At 43.4% G+C, this 17,867-nt stretch overlaps 1 protein-coding gene across 2 annotated transcripts in view; it reads right to left on the reverse strand.

Annotated features, from left to right (window-relative positions):
• Positions 1-17,867, reverse strand: part of Bcat (Branched chain amino acid transaminase) — a 48,400-nt gene that overhangs the window by 18,401 nt on the left and 12,132 nt on the right. For both annotated transcript variants that reach the window (XM_037421761.2, XM_037421762.2), the window contains exons 4-7: positions 13,688-13,798; positions 6,535-6,654; positions 3,026-3,186; positions 1,273-1,415 (exon numbers count right to left, since the gene is read on the reverse strand). In XM_037421761.2, coding sequence (XP_037277658.2) covers positions 1,273-1,415; positions 3,026-3,186; positions 6,535-6,654; positions 13,688-13,798 — 535 coding nt within the window. The remainder of the gene's footprint in view (positions 1-1,272; positions 1,416-3,025; positions 3,187-6,534; positions 6,655-13,687; positions 13,799-17,867) is intronic.

Here is a 17,867-nt window from a genome sequence, read left to right on the forward strand (position 1 = left end):
AATTTTCGCCTCTCCTTTTTGAGCCAAAGGGAAGAAGGGAATCTTCGTGATATTGCAGGGAATTTCAGGAATGGTTATATTCTACTATGACGACCTATAATTAGCAGTCACGGTGCTCCATCATCAGCTGTAATCTGTTCTTGCACATGCACCACGCAAGCATAGCCCTTGAAATTTGTTTCTGATACTTACGTGCAGCGATTTCCAGTTTACTATTGGTGTTAGACTTGAAGCCCACATTATGCAGTGTGCTAAAAGTATATGAATTAATAAAGCCATGCTTTTGTTGTGCGGCAGTGGAGGGGCAAGTCACGATTTCAAAAGTCGCCAGTACGTCAGACACGTGTAATTATAGTATGTGCGTGCATGTATGGGGGCGGAAATTAGTACTGTAGCGCAGGTAAATAAATATGCTGGAAATTTCGTGAACATCTGCAGGGAAACACACCCGAAAGAGGGAATTTCCAAGTCTCTGAATGGGAATTTTTCAGTGTAGTACTAAACATCACTGTCCTAGGCCCGAACACGACCGCACAACAGACGAGCATTAGAAAGTTTTTCTCTGCTAAATAGAATGGCAGTGCAGCAAAACCCAGCCGGTTAAAGACTCTTGTACTATGTTATTTTTTACCTTTTCAACCTGCACAAAAAGGATTAGAAACTGCTGCTGAAGAGCCGGTAAGTAGTAGTGAGCTTTCTAAAGAGCACTAATTTTTCCCGGTGATTAGCGCAACTTTGCTTGTCTCGAAAAGCCGTTTATCCAGAAATTTTTTCTGCTTTTTAAGACTTTGAGTCAACGAGGTATTACTGTATGTGAATACACAAAAAACGAATGCAGCGATTGTGCGAGCAGGCTGAGGGAGACAGTTTCAAGGAGATGAACAACGCTATCTGCCGCACAAACCATAACAATGAAAGTGGCCATCACTGCTTTAGCACCATACAGTACATAAGAGCACCAACGACTGCTGAGTCTATTGTTCTATGCATGGGAATGCTCTGAAGCCTCGTCAAAATAAAGCTAGGTGAATATTCAAACTTTCAGATAGTTTTCTAATAGAGTTTCCTGTTAGATCGGATTTGCACCAGAATCCTACTATTCGAAGTACTTGAACTTCTGGGAAATAAATATCACCTCCTCTGATTGTTTGAATGTGCTGAGACTTTACTGGCCCGACACACATGCACGAAGAGTTTACACAACACAGATACACGACACACATGCACACACACACGAAGAGTTTATCACTGTTATTAGCTAGCTCATTTTACCTCCGTCCTTGTTCTTGAGAAGCACCATGACGTTCATGGCACCCACTTCGGTGACTTGTTCATCCTCTCCGAATAGCCAGAGCACCTGCTGGAGACCCAGTTTCTCGGCTTCGTTCTGCACCATGAGTGTTGGGGCGTAATTGCTGCAAAGAACCGAAGAGTTAGTACCACAACACACCTTTGTCCCTTCATGCTTTCATGCCCCCTCATGCTTGTGGATTACAGAACAACTGGTTTGCCTATCTTAGAAGGGTCATGAACCCCCCTCAAGCTCGGTCAAATAACACATCCTTTGGAAATCGGACGCAATTATAATAAGTTCAACCACACCTTGCAGTTGTGTGTGGCAAGGAGAGTTTACATGCAGAGTGTGAGGTTCGCGTTTACTCTGGAGCTTTTTTTTTCATACAGAGGCCTGTGTTCCCTCTCTTGGGGAGCAGCCGATGTCTGCTGCTTGATGTCACACAGCAGGTGGCGTGCTCTTGGCCAATGGCCAACATAAATTGAGAGTGCCATTTTAATTAGATGCCCTTTTTGCACACAGGTGTCGCTACGTGCTGCCACTGCCCTCCATAGTCTGCCCACATTACACAGTAGCAGGGGCGGCGCCAGGATGTTTTTACTGGGGGGGCAACCACGAAAAGTGAGTTCCTCCGGGGGGGCAAGCTAGCTCTGCTCCTACTAGGTTTTCAATATATGCTTCCGGGCACTTGGGTGGGCATAGGGGGGGCAGGCGAGAATTTTGGGGGGGCTCCAGCCCACCCTTGCCCCCCCCCCCTGGCGCCGCCCCTGCACAGTAGCCACACTGACGCACACTGGAATCACAATGGGACAGAGCGATTGCGTTTAATCATGTGCGCTCAAAGTCATGATGCGAGCTGACCGAACTTCTTTCCTCTGCAATACCCCTTCCTGTGAAGTTTCCAGCACACTCGTCAGGACAAGAGGAGAGACAAGGAACTTAAAGGTGTACCGACAAAAATTTAAAACTTTTTGGGATTGTTGCTCTAAATAAAAACATCTGTTTACAGGACCTTAAAAGAAGTACCGTAGGACCTTGGAGTGCAGCGCATTTATATATATTCAATATGTACTGCTACTTTAAAAAGTCACTTTCGGTTACGATATCGAAAGGGCCGCTTTTCCCTGACGTGTCAGGAAGACGGTATGACATGGCAGCGTGACGTCACAGGAAGACAGCAATTCGCAACGTATTAGTAGCAGATGTGCGCTCTGCACGCAGTACACGTAAACAACGATGAGTGTATTATCCCTGGCAACCACAACAGGGATTACTGTGATTCAGGCTGCATGGAGGATGCAGAGTTTGCGAACAGTGTAACTGACTCGACTCATTAGGATAATGTCAATTGCGGTGGAGCTTAGCTGGCTCATGCTTAGTGAAGGAAACTTTAAAATCAAACACAATATTTTATTCCTGCTGGCAGACTCTGGTGTGTAGAGAGTGTTAGTACTGCATACCAAGGAAACAAGAAATGCCCCTTTTGCGATGTCCCAAATCGTGTCAGTACTCCTTTAAAACGAGCAAGACATCCCTGTAGCTTGACAGATTTGAACATCGTGGCAACCGATTCATTGGGCAATAAACTATGATACGTAGGTCGTTCAATGAAAACTCTAAAGAGGTTAAGGTGCTCCTTTAGAGTGACAGCTGGTCTATCATGAGAGACACCGTGATTGAGGCGCTCTGGATACATTTCAGTCACACTGAAGCACATTGCAGAAGACTCACCAGCCAAGCTTCTTGTCCCCAGTGCCTCCGGGCCAAGCTCGGACATGCTTGGGGTCGGCGAGCAGGGAGACTGGCTTGATGCCCGTACGGAAGTAGGGACCGACGGGGCTCAGAATGACGAATAAAAGAGCTTCGTTTGACCGTGCCACTCCTAGTGTGGGCTAGAGACCAATGGTGGCAAGAAATAAAATAGAAAATGAAAAATTTTTCAGCTTCTTGGGAAGCAGCAATGTGGCCAAAGTGGTGGATGAAAGAGCACCCTTGAAACATGAGGCATTCAAGATGCATCCATATATGTTATACGAGCCGCTGAATGTGTTAACTGCCATAGCAGAATTGCAGTAACTGACCCGGTCATGCATTTGTGGCAGTAATATTTTTAGATTTACATTTCACATGGGCTAGTACGCGTCACAAAATGCAGTGATAGACAATTCTTCGTTTTTGTGCTTTGTACAAGATTGTTTTGCAAGAAGATTTACCGGTCGAAACCATAAGTCTGCATTGTGCTGCAATGACATCACGTTGAGTAAAGCATACAAGGTAAATGAAATGTACTTTTTATTTAATATTTAGAAAAAACAAGCAAAATGGAAACAAAAACACTACCTTAATTGACAAACATTGCACATACAATGCTCTATCACTCAGCTATGAACACCACAGTACTACAATTAATTTTTTGGGGTGCTATTTGCGCATGTGTGGTAGATGTAGCCCTAGGAGTGTTGGATAAGGCTAACTGTGGCCATAGCTCCATATGTGGTGCATCCTTTCATCGGCAGGTGTCATGTAGTATGAGAGCCAGTGAGCCAGAAACAGGCGAATATCCACTAGCACGCCACCTTATGGTATGAAGGCCATGAATGCAGTGAGTGAGAAAAATAAAATCTAAAAGGACAGTTTTTTTTTTTTTTTGTTACAACTTACAACTACATAATGGCATAGGAAGCATCGGAAAAATAAATTAGTTCTATCTTTAACTGCGAGTAGAAAACAGATCAAGAGAAACCAAAAAAAACCCATCAGGACAACTTTCCACAGCTGCGAGTTATTTACAGCAATTTGCATTGAACAGCTACAATAACTTACTGGCACAGCACCATGCACGAATATGCAAAATGTGTGTTGAGAGCAATATACCAGTTGCAAAACAATTAGACAGGGCTAAAGAACTAATGGGTTTATGTAGAGATGCCATGGACTTCCAAATGAAACTTTTTATGTTACAGGATGAACAAGCCAGCCAAACAAGTGCCGAGCACTATCGCAAGTTTGTTACCTTAAAAGGGACACAGGTGAAGCAATGCATTGGTTTAAATTGATAAATTGTACTCAAAAGAACTCAAATGTTTTTAAATGCACCATCATAGGTTTATTGAGAGAGCAGAAAATCAAGCTCAAAGTTTTAAAATTTCGCACCTGGATCTTCGTGCGTGACATCACAGATTTTAAAGTGTATACAGTCGATCCCGGGTATGGTGAACTCGGACATATCGAATTATTCGCTATATCGAACAGTTGATAAATCCATTTGAATTTCCCATGCAAAAGTATCAGACTGTTGGTCGTGCATATCGAACTCCCACGGAGTGTAACATCAGATATACCGAAGCCTGTGCCAGGCCGAAGCCCAGATAGCGTATTCTGACAAAGATAGACAATTTTTCGGCCGTGTTCTAACAAGTTCCAAACACTCCTTGCACTCAGGTGACATAAAGGTGGTGCAATTTGTTAATTGCGCAGCGCTTCTTGCGAGTGCCCCAGCACGTGATGCACAATCGGTCGTAGGTTGTAACATGTGGACATAGTGACTTCAAAAGGCCCAATTGCCGAGGACACTGAAATGAAATGAATGCAAAGTGACTCTGCAGCCTCATTGCAACGTTCGCATTCCCTTCCTTGCTTGTACGCACATAATGACATGCGAATTCGAAATACATGGCCTTCAAGATCCGCAACCTCACGACATATTTTGGGGCTTTTCGGTTATAAAATACATGTCTCAGTGGCTGCGCTTTTTCTTGCTTTCCGCTTGCCGCTACCTACAAAGCGCCTAATGCTATAGACATCTGTTTGTAGAGAGCATTATTACACTGTAGCGTTGTCGCAGCTTGTAGACTTCAGTAGTTTTCCCTTCATTCTTGCTGAATATTGTTTCGGGGATCGAACCAAGCATCGCATCACTCGTAGCGATAAAACTGATGACTGGTGCTTGGAATGACGTCAAGCAAAGCACCGCCTTGCACAGCTTCCTCGTTGGCTTTGGTGGCAGGCGACGACTCTGGGTGGACCATCACTACTGACAACTGCGTACAATGCCTCAAATAATTTTGCGACTTGGCATTTTTGATAGATTGATATATCAGTGGGGTTTAAAATCCCAAAACCACCATATGACTATGAGACACGCCGTACTGAAGGGCTCCGATTTCGATCACTCAGGTTTTTTAACGTGCACCCAAATCTGAGCACACCGGCATACAGCATTTTCGCCTCCACTGAAAATGCAGTCGCCGAAGCCAGGATTCGATCCCCTGACCTACAAGTCAGCAGCCGTGTACCTTAGCCACTAGACCACTATGGCTGGGTGACTTAGCATTTTCAGGCACCACATCTGTCGGGGGTACAGATTATCGGGGATGATGACAATATCACTGTTTCTGACTGCATCAATGCCGATATCATGGTTGACGCAGCCAGTGGCCATGGAAGTGATCCCGTGCGGTTATGAACATTTTAACGCCGCCGTTAAACAACATTTTACTAGCTACAGAGTTTGCGCTGACGTTCACCGTTAATCACCACTGTTGTAGCCAAAAGTCCTAAATTCACTCGGTTTTGAAGCTTCAATGCTAGATTAATCAGGATGACTTCATGAACTTGGTGGCGCACATAAAACAAGACAAGTCTGTGGACCTTTTCACGCGAAATGAAGTGCGATAACTTGCTTCTAAAACATACCGTGAGCAAATTATCATGGTAATGTTTACTGCAATTTCTGAAAGCCATTTCAAGAGTTGCAATGCATTAATATAAGCTTTAAAAACGGATTTCTTATTTTGAATCATCAGTATATCAAACTATTTCGCGATACCCTTTGAGTTCAATATATCTGGGATCGACTATTTCACGCTTTGGCAACACTGGCTAAATAAAATTTCCTGAAACTTTGTGTGTGCTGTCCATTGCCCCATCTGATAACAATTTATTTCATTTTTACTGATTATGAACTACATAGGAGCTAGTAGATGCCATTAAAAGCGACGTCACGTTTGGTGCAAGAATTTCAAGATGGTGTCGTCAACCACATTTTCCTTTCGCCCTTTTTCTTGCTTACCAAGCGTCTTCACGAGTCAAGCGTGGCAATTTTAAAATTGTGAAGGAGTAATTTATTAATAAAAGAGAAATTATTTTTCTCTCTAATGTCTCTTTCAGTGTCTACAGTCAGCACAACCCATTTAGATATGATCACAAACATAATAAAAATTGTTTCACAAACTTCATACCTCAATGCCTATGACTGTAGGTCGAATGTAGAGGGAACTCATGGGGTACTTGGGGACCCAGTCTTTCTCGACGGACACAAGCTTCGTGAGACATTTCAAGAACTCGTCCCCGTCGAATTTCTGGAATGTAACAGAGAAGAAGTTACTGTGACATTGAGATCTTTTGAATTCATCATGTCTGAATTCATCACTAAACTAATAAAGCCCCATATAGTGAATATAATGCCCACCAGAATTCCTATGATGCAAATTGAAAATTAGGACAGTCATGTCATGACTGAAATTACATGACATTCAACTGTCAACAAACTAAGCTGTTATATTTCTTTCTGCTTCATGCCATCTCAAACACCTCATCTGAAGTTTTTCATTATACTCATCCCGTCACTCTCTCAATGGCATGTGCAAATGACGTTGAGACGAACAGTGGTACTACAATGAGTTAGACAAGTATTATTTTTCTACAATGTCCAGCCGAACTTCTTGGCTGAGTAAGCTACGCTGTAGCATCCCTCAGACCCAACGAAATCCTTAAAACAATACATTTTTGAAATTTGTCCCTGCTGTCTCAGACAGTTCCCCGCTATTCTTAAAAAAAATACTTGCTACGTAAGACTGCACGAGCATATCATGTCAGCATCGTAATATACATGAATATGAACTTCATTTCTCCAGTTCACATAGGCAAAACTGCATTAAAGAGGCCCTGCACCACTTGAACATGGCAAAAAAACATGCTTTGAGGCTTCAGTGAACATGTCAGCCAAGTACTATAGCACAGCACATGGCACAGATTTTGCAATTAAGTTGCAAAGTCAGCTAACAATTGCTTGCTATTCCATAGATAAATTATACGATAAGTGCTATTAGCATTAGGACATCAATTTGGCTTACGGCCATTAGCTGATTTGAGCATCGTGCATTGCACACTCTCGTTGCCGCGAGGTCTTGCGACTTGCTCACGCTGTGCTCTGTAGAGCTCAAATAACACATATTATGTAGAATAACAACGCACTCATGATCACAATGATTGTAAGCTGCGGATTCAAAGAAAAAGAAAGTAAAGCACATTGAGTGATGGCGCGCAATGCAGTACAAACACAGCATCTTGCCTCATCGTCCCACCTGCTGCATAGCCTTTAGCGCACTTGCCGAGACGAAAGGAGACAGAAAGCAGACCTGTCACACACTTATAGTGTGTGACAAATGCTTGAAACACCGCTCGTACTAGATGGCATTTAAAAGGGGTTGCAGCTGTTGATTCGTGAGGAAATAAACTCCGACAGGCAGATCATTCTTTGACTACTTGGACCCCTTAAATTGCCCTACACACACATACAGGTTTCACGCTAAAACTGCAGCTCCTGGCATTTGAATTTTAATCCCACCTCCTCTAGAGAATGTCCACCTCCTCTAGAGAAATTTTTAGGAGCCCCTCATTGATATTTTGATTGCATTAGCTCATCTTACACATGGCTTAACTCTGAGAATGAAGGAAGTTGTTGTTTACGAAAGTGGATGCAGGGTATGAAGACAGCAGAAATGAGATAAGCTCAGTGGGGCCCTATACAGAGAAAGGATGAAGATACCGAGGCACAGATGTTAAAAACATCACTACCTATTGTATGTTCACGGTACACTTTTTCAGAGGCATTTCAGAGATAGTAACCTCAAAAACAGCTGCTACCTAAGAGATGATTCATGAATGAAATTCCTGAAAACATTTACAATTGCTAATACTTACAGACAGTGTTGGGTCTCGTTACAATAAACTATGATAACCTGACAAAAAAGGTCTACTGTCTTTCTTCAAAGCTTACAATACATGAAATTTCAGTAGCTTTGAGGCAAGAGAAAAAAGGCACATTTTCAAGTCATCAAGCACAAGTTCTCATATAAAGCCAAGGGTCACCATTGAAATGCCCAAAGATCGTCTTAATGATGCTGCTAGTTTCAACTATACCACCAGAATACCAACGAATGGCGGCCAGGAAAATGAAAAACTAGATGTATACCGCCTCCCATACTTGTGTGGACACAAGTTCATAGATTTCAGCATAGCTTGCACAAGTTGCAATCGTCTGCTAGTTAGCACAAGAAGCGACCCGACACCTCGCTTGCTTTCCAGATGCAGACGGCATTCTCACTGATGCCGATGCATTCACCGCAGGCTTGCGTGAACGTCGTGCCACGGCTCGCCCTGTGATGGTCCAGCCATCCACCGACCAAAGCGGCACTGCTGTCTCCGCAGACCCCCGCTAGCCGTTTGGCTCACTTACCCTAAATTCTTGATTGAGTTTCGATTCCTTTAGAGCGCACAAGATCCCCACTATCGACTGTAACATAATGCAGCACCATTTTTTGAAAAGATCACGAAGTGCAGCCAAGCTTCTTGCTTTAGAAAGCCTCGTGCTTACATAACTGAAATAGTGACAGCTTGACAGACGTGTTGGTAGACTATTTATTAGATATTTACTAGCACCACTGCTATGTGCAAAGCTAACATTATGTCCCGAAGATGGGCTGGTGCCCAGCTTCGGGACATAATGTTAGCTTTGCACATAGCAGTGGTCGCAAACAGCCTTACCACATTGGTGACCGTTCAGAAGCAGCGCAGTCACGTTCAGCGATACCAATGACCATGCTTGGAAACGTGAAGGGTAGTATTGAGCTGCCCCCCACCCCCCTTGTAATAATCTATAAAATATTCGGGTTGCAAATGACAGCTACATAATTTGTGTAGTTTGAAGATGTGTTAAAAGACCAATTATTACCCCCGCTTACTGCAATATCCCTCCTCCGAACACTAGCAGCAGCTGCAACTTCACTGATCGTCGACAGCTGTAGTGTAGTATTTAGGCAAAAGCCTCATCAAAAGCCTCATCAAAAGCGAGAAATGATCGCCTGCGTCGTACCACGTTGGCTGCGTCAGTACAAATGATGGAAGCAATCATCGTTACATGAAAATTTCATCATATGATATCGTGTTTTGGAAGGTAATATTACAGCTTCGCATGGTTAAAATGGGCCGATCACAGAGGCGATGCATAACCAGCTGAGGGGCAGAAAGCTAGCGTTGTCTGCAATCCTTGAGGGAGTAAGAAAACCACATTAGGCACAGAAATGTCTCAGAGAGAAGCAAGAAACATTTCAAGACATTGAATGGGACGAAAAAGACGATGGTTTTCACCTTTCAGTTGTCTCAGGTATACATGAGAGAACCTGGGGGTTATATTTTTTTTTATTTATCACTATGACAAATATTAAAAAAAACAATCCGATTTCTTTTCGTTTGATAAGCAGAGTTATACACAACAGTATGACATGTTGAGGCATGCAAATGATGAGGTTGCAATGGTCTCAAACAGAAAAATAAAACTTGAATACTGTCAAACACGATTGGAAGTGTCGAACCGGTCGCACCAACTGACAGAGAGAGAGAGAGAGAGAGATGGTATGAAAAAAGCCAGGGAGGTTAACCCAGAAAGCAAGTGTCTGGTTCGCTACCCTGCACTGGGGAAGGGGAAATGGGAGACAAAAAGTAAGGAAAAGGGAATGAGAGAAAGGGAGCAGAACGGAAGCGAAAGCACACAAACACACTAAAACGTCACAAATATTCAACGAGGCGGGTCGATCGCAGAAACTTCAGGAAGGCCTTCGTCGCTTTTTGGCATGAAGCTCTATCTTTCCGGTATTCCAACATTAATTTTTCAGAATGCAGTTGGTCAAGGCGTGCGAACAATGCTGACAGGGACTGTCTCTGACAGTTTTACTGAGGGCACTGACACAAAATATGTTCGATGGTTTCCTCAGCGCCGCAATGACCACACGCGGCACTGTCTGCCCATCCGATGCGGCAAGCAAAGGCTGACGTAAAAGACACCCCAAGCCACATGCGACACAGAAGAGTTATCTCAGATCTGGATAACCCCAGAAATGGAAAGTCGTAGGTGTGGGTCCAGACGGTGAAGACGAGTGTGTAGAAATACGGGCGTGTTACACAGAGAACTGGTGACATAGTGTGCGAGCGTATAATCCTTGCTGCTGCGTCGCTTCTTGACAGTGTAATGGGATCCATCATGCCATTTTCGTGAGCATTTTTTGCTGCAGCGTCGGCATGCTCGTTATGGATGATTCCGCAGTGGCCTGGTAACCATTGAAAAATTACATCGTGTCCTTTCTGTAGTACTTGCTAATACAATTGTCTTGTTTCCAGCACCAATTGGTCTTGAGGTCCACGAGATAGCGCAGTTCAAATACAATACAGAGCTGGTTTCGAATCGGTGAAAATGCACCATTTTAGGGGTGCTTCTTGATCCGTCCTGCAGAGTGCACAGCAGACTGCTGCAAGCTCTGCGGCTGTCAATGTTGTTTTGTGAGACGTTCGAAATCGGATGGCTTCGGCTTTTGCTGAAAATATCACAGTTCCTGCAGATCCCCTAACATTTGTCGAATCATCCGTATAAAGTTTAATGTGGTGTTTGTATCCTTCATGCTGCATATGTAGAGTCAGCTGCTTCAAAGCTAGTGTCGAGAGATCCGACTTTTTGCGAATTCCTGGCAATGTCAAGCGTAGGTTTGGACGATCTAAACACCGAGGGGGTGTCAGGATACGTTCCGGAGGTGTGTAGCCTGCTTGAATGCACTCACGGTAACTCAATACTGTTTTACCGAAGGAGGCACTCGGTCGGTCTTCTGGAAGCGAAGCGAGGTGGTGGGCAGGCGCGCGAGCTATGATTGATGATTGATATGTGGGGTTTAACATCCCAAAACCACCATATAATCATGAGAGACCCGGTAGTGGAAGGGTCCGGAAATTTCGACCACCTGGGGTTCTTTAACGTGCACCAGAATCTGAGCACACGGGCCTACAGCATTTCCTCCTCCATCGGAAATGCAGCCGCCGCAGTCGGGATTCGATACCGCGACCTGCGGGTCAGCAGCCGAGTACCTTAGCCACTAGACCACCACGGCGGGGCAGGGGCGCGAGCAAGGTGCCTAATATGCACTCGAAGCACCTCTAAAGTATTGTGCACTGAGGCTGGCTGATATTTGCCGATTGCGATGGTCTCCGCTGTGGATGTGCACCGTGGTTATCCAAGACAAAGTCCGAGTGCCTGACCCTGGGCGTTTTTGATTGTACGTATGCTACTTTTGCAGGTGTTTGTCAAAACAGGCAAGCTGTACCGCAGGTACCCCAAAGACAACGTCCTGTATTACTGCAACATTGCGTGTACTGACGCGCCCCACTTTTTTTCCTCCAAGGAAGTTGAAAAGTTGGGAGATGGCTGTTAGGCGCTTTTTCAGAGTGGCCACATGGGGATTCCAGTAGAGATTTTGATCAATGGTGACTCCCAAGAACCTGTGTGTGCGGTTGTAGCAGACAATTTGTCCATTGATGGTAATGGGATATGACGTCATTACCTTCCACGTCAACCCGACCAGCGCTGATTTGTCTGAAGATATTTGTCTGAAGATATCTCTAGGATTTGCTCTCTAAGGTACGCCGAAATGAAGTTCACAGCTTTCTGAAGTTTCCCACGCACCTGCAGACGTGTTACACCAGATGACCTAACACCAATATGGTCTGCATAGATAGATATCTGCACAGACTCTGGTATAGTTTCCACAAGGCCAATCATGACAAGACTGAATAGTGTGGGGCTCAATACACCACCTTGGGGAACACCACGGAGTACATAATGATCAGATGTCAGCCCATCATCAGTTTCCATAAACAATGATCTCATATATGAATGTAGCAGCAGATCCAGCGGTACACTCGCCCACCCAAGTCAACGGACTCGAAAACATCAAGTCCTCATGGCTTCATGGGAGACATTGCCATAAGCTCCTTTGACATTCAAAAATAATGCTACAGATAGCCGTCGGCTCATTTTCTGGTGTTGTACATATGTCACGAAATCAATGACGTTGTCAATGAAGCTACGAAGACGACGAAAGCCGGCCATGGCGTCTGGATAGACTCTGTATTGTTCCGAAAACCACTCGAGTCTGGCAAGAATCATTCGCTCCATCAGCTAGCCCACGTAACTAGCCAGCGCTATTGGTGGGTATGACGTCAGCTCTAAAGGTGATTTTCCAAGTTTGAGAATTGGAGCTAAACGGCTTGTTTTCCATTCTCTGGGCTCGCCAAGACTGACTCTGACAGACTGTCTGTGGAACAAGTACAGGAGGTACGGAAAGAAATCCGGACATGCTGTATCAACCTTCTTTGATGTCTAGTATTTACTTTTAAGTGGATGTAGCCTGGACGATTGGTAAATAAAACCGGGTTATACATGATATTATCAAAGACAATCTAGCATCTCCTTATTGCCATCTTGGTCGGAGCCCAATGAAAAACAGCATGCCGCTATGTTCAATTACTTTACACTTTACATCCCCTGTCTACCTTTGAAAGCTTACAAGAAGCATGAATGCAATTGAATTTGCACAAAAACAGGAATTCGCGAGCTTTCTAATACACGCTGCCGTTTTGAGCCAGCTTTCCATAGTCTACTCGCGCACCACCTCCATGCAGCAGCAACGAGCGAAGGTGGAGCCCAAGGAGAGCGTTTGCCCAGGTACTAAAAAAATAGAGGAGGCGCTGGATGGGCACATTACATTTTCCACCTGCTATATTTATGGCATCACTAATAATGGACTGTGAAATGTACAACGATTAAAAAAAAGAAAATTCAAGGATTTTCATGGATATGTGAAAATTCCAGCACTTTCAAGGCCTTTAAAGTAAACTTTTTAAATGCAAGGGTTTTCAAGGTTTTTAAGGTTTTCGAGGACCCGTATGAACGCTGATTATGTCACTACAGTGAGTTTCTTATATAATAGCTCACGCACTACAAGAATCACAAGCGTTGCCTTGTCGCTCCGTGTTTATGGTGCTCTGGTGTGAAGCAACACCTCGCAGTACAGAATACCTGCGGTAACGGCAGCCAGTTTTTAACGCAGAAATTACAAATGAAGTGCTTAAGTGATGATTACATTAAGACCGATGGTCGGCAACTGGAGGTAGTGGGTATTACCAGAGAACACTCCACTTCACGAGACCCCCGACAGCCCACGGTGTAGATTTCGTAAGTTAAACTATAGCGATTAATTGTAGTGTGAAGCATAAATGAAAAATACTCACAGGAAGGTCAAGTCTCGCAGCCGAATTGAGAAGTCGTCGCACATTCATTTCTGGCCTGAACAGTCTAACCTTGTCGTCGTGGCCACGGTACGCTTTCAAGCCTTCAAAAAGCTGCGTCAAAGAGAAACCCATGCAGTTTACAAGAAGAAAGGTCTGCTTAATGCTTTCATGTTTTCCCACAAAATATTACAATAAGCATGTCTTCCTGAATAGGTGTAAAAAAATGCGTACATATGGATCAAGCTATGTGCCCGAAGCACTAAAAAAGTGAGAACAATGTATTTTTTTTCTACACATGCACTTCAACCTGCTGCTTATACTTGCAGTCAGAATTTTTAATACACATCGCAATGCTAATTAATGCGCTAAAACTTAAGGACCGAGATGTCTGAAAGCTGGAAGTAATTCTGAGAAACAGCTCAATAGAGGTAAAATCTTTTTAAACAAAACACGCTAACCCTAGTCTATTTGTTTTCAGACATGCAGGCACATTAAAGCGAGAGAATAAAAAAGCTACATCAGAGCCATTGAAAGTACTCTGTTAAAAGTAATGCATAGAAGCGCCAGTTTAAGAACCTTGGCTAGCTTCAGAACTAACCTACATACTGGACTTTTTTTTTTTTTGTAAGGCACTGATCGTTGCTGAAGTCTCGCAAAACATTTTCCCTGAGCTCTCAAGAACATCAGCTCCTGCAGGATAATCTCGTTCTTGATTACCTTCAATGTGGGCTAACATCGAATTACACTCCGCAGAACCAGCAGCTTGCAATTGACATGCTCAAAACAACAAATGTTTAGTTTCAGGACCACAGCTTCGAAAAGCACATTTGGCTCCAATGTTCATTGGTTGTATTGACGATTCACAGAGTTCTCAAAATGCTACGCTACTGTAAGAACTCAAAAGAACCTATCTTGTCTTTACAGGGTGTTTCAAGTGACTTGTCAAAATATTGTCAAAATTATTTGGAACATTGTGTCCTCGACACTAGCTTGGTACTACAACGAAGTGTTGCTCAACTTATAACTTCAAGAAAATGACAGCTATTAAATGACCCCTTCGGACCCCAGGATATCGCAGGAAGATTAAAGTAGTAGGGTTCAATGAAGGCAACACAGCAGGAGACCTGACGAACGCACCCTGCTGCTCTTCCAACAGCATAAGGGAAAACGGGTGGGGTACAATAAAAGAAAGTATTTGCCAGATGACCACACAAATGTGCAATGACTGACCGAGTACGTCGCCATAAGGGCCAGAAGTGGCCAGAGAACAAACAACACACACAAACCATGACGAGTTGTTGTGGAATGTTTAATAATCATTTCCAAGCCTATTTTATGAATCTCAAGTGGCTTTACAAAGGCCTAAAAACGATTCCCTGCTACATGCATAGAATACGTTAAAATAGTGTCAACGGTCTGTGAGGAATGACTTTGCAAAAAACATACACTACAAAATAATATAGTAAAATATGCCAGTGCAACTATCGCTACTGCCTCACAAGCACCCTTGAAAGCACTACGTACCAGCCACAACTATCATTGCACCTTGCTCTCAAGAGAGCATGTTCTATGATTTTATCTACAGTGCCATCCACTCTTGGTAAGAACACAGCACACCAAGGCCACACTCCGCGAGGTGCCAGCGCACAGGGTGCAGTCCCGCATTGAAGCTAATCGGCGCAGGCACACAGGCATTGCCTGATCTTTTATGACGCGCTCGAGCGCCGTGCTTGCTTTGGTGGGAAGCACACCCAATTATCAGCATACCAGTAGCGATTAAGCGCTACTGGCAATGCCAATGTGAGCACCACAGCAAGCAGCTGATCAGAACCGAAAGGCATGACGGTGAATGATGACAGCAAGAACAGCAATGCTAGATCAGTCATCCAGGTTCATAATTTCTGTGCACTGATTCAAACTATCACAAGAACTTGGACGAACTCGTTAAAAAAAACAAAAAAAAGAACTCGTCGTGTTAACCCATATCCGTCAGAGCTTTTACAGTGATACTTTTCATCAGCGCACACTCAATGCCAGATGGCCACAGTTATGGAAGAATGACATGAAATATATAAGAACCAACATGGGGAAATTGCTGCATGTTTCAAAAGCAGACTATAATCACTCACAAATAATGAGAGCAGCAAACACTATTTTGAAATGCGGAGCGCACTTAACGCCAGAGCACAGATGATGCACATGGCCAAGTCAAAAGTTTTTACCGTTAGAAAAATTGTCACAAAAGTAACATACGAGTTTCTATAAAAATATTCGATTTCACAGTGTACCTCATCACAAAGCAAAAGACCAAGAGTTCCAAGCACCTCTCAAGATTTGCTGAAAAAAAATGAGGCAGCTATGCACTAGCTGTGCTAAGTCTGATGGAACCGCAGAGATGTATGGCATTGCTTGTTTCGTAGCGATAGCAATTATATGGACACTCTCGGCTAGGTTTTGCCACCGGGGTTGGCATTGACGTCGATGTCGTGCACAGTACATGTATATATATATATATATATATATATATATATATATATATATATATATATATATATATATATATATATATATATATATATATATATATATATATATATATATATATATCCTTGTTGACAACGCTCCCGTTGTGCCATATCCCATACCTTAACGAAGACTAACTGGCCCATTGAATTATTACTCCCACTATATATATATATATATATATATATATATATATATGAAAAAACAAGCAAGAAAAAAATTCTCTAAAAAGACTCTGGCGCATAGAATTGAATGTGGGACCTCCGCATCGTCAATGTGAGGCATTAACCACTGAACCACCGAGAGGTACCTCCTTCAACGTTCAAACGGCAAGCTATTCATATCTACCACTTACCACTGTTGGCAAGCATCTCGGGAGAAACTATCGTGTTTTCAGCATTATCAGCAAGATGGCGCAGTGAACGCGCAGCGGCTCTCATCTCTCACGCGTACTTTGGCCCGCGTAGAGAACAAGGGGGTGTACGCTCGATCGCCCGCCCTTATCTCGTAGGGGGGAGAATTGTACGTCTTGACTAGCCTTTGAGTTTCGTCGGAACAATTCTGTTGCAGTTACCGTGAGCATAAAGGTCACTGCAATCGTTGCATAGCCTCCTGTGAGTACATACCTGTGAGTACATTTCGTGCGTCCTTTGTGAATGAGAAATGCGGGGCACGTTTCGATCTGCTTGCCATTCTGCACGTGACCTTGCAATTTGTTGCTATCGCGTTCATTGCTTTGCCTTTGCAGCAAACCTGTGACTTTTTTTTCTTCCTCTCTTTTCTATCACCTTTCTTGTCTTTGCTTCATAGACTTAGGTCCACGTTACAGAACCCCAGGTGGTTGAAATTCTCTGAGCCTTCTACTATAGCGGCCCTCACACTCACATCATGGTTTTGGGATGTCAAACCCCAACAATTATTGATGTCTCTATTTCTATCTCTTTCAATTTCCACATTTTTTTTCTTACTTTTCTTTTGTTCTATCTCCCTGTATATTTCTTTCTCTCTTCAGTTCAGCTGTTCTGCACTTCTCTGTTTTCTTTGTTGTTTTTTTTTCAGAACGCATACACAATGAATAAACTGAACAAAGACCTATATAGCACATCTATTGTGTGCTAGCCGCAGGTGTTATTAGGTGGTACAATAAAATATACTATAATTATCTTCATTTCTCCAATGTATATTCCCAGCCAGCAAACTGCTTTCCTTATAGTCAATCCTAAGATGAAAGAGAGGACTAAGAAAGCACGGGTAAGCTGAGTTATTGCATTTTTCACCCGCCAGGCGCAGCCGTGTCTGGTCTTGTGGGCATGTGGACTTGCGGAACAAAGAGCTTAAACAGCCCCGCTGTTTTCAAAATAATCAAGCCATCTTCTTTCACCTAACCCCTCTCATCAAACTAATCTCCTTAATGCCTTGCCGTCGTTAAATACTAGTTTTTTCATACATGACAACATATGCTTATCTCTCTAGACGTAGTTGGCAAATTTGATTGTGGAGCCTTGAAAAGATAGAACAAAACTGTTTGCATAAGGCATCTTTCAGTGCTCTTTAAAACTTGGCTAAGTTAGGCTGGTATTTAAAAACAAAAACAAATTACGACTCGAAGGTTACTGGCCCAATGCACTGCTTTCATATTTGTCCAGGATAATAGAAA

This window comes from Rhipicephalus microplus, chromosome 2, assembly GCF_043290135.1.
Source record: "Rhipicephalus microplus isolate Deutch F79 chromosome 2, USDA_Rmic, whole genome shotgun sequence".
Taxonomy (NCBI): domain Eukaryota; kingdom Metazoa; phylum Arthropoda; class Arachnida; order Ixodida; family Ixodidae; genus Rhipicephalus; species Rhipicephalus microplus.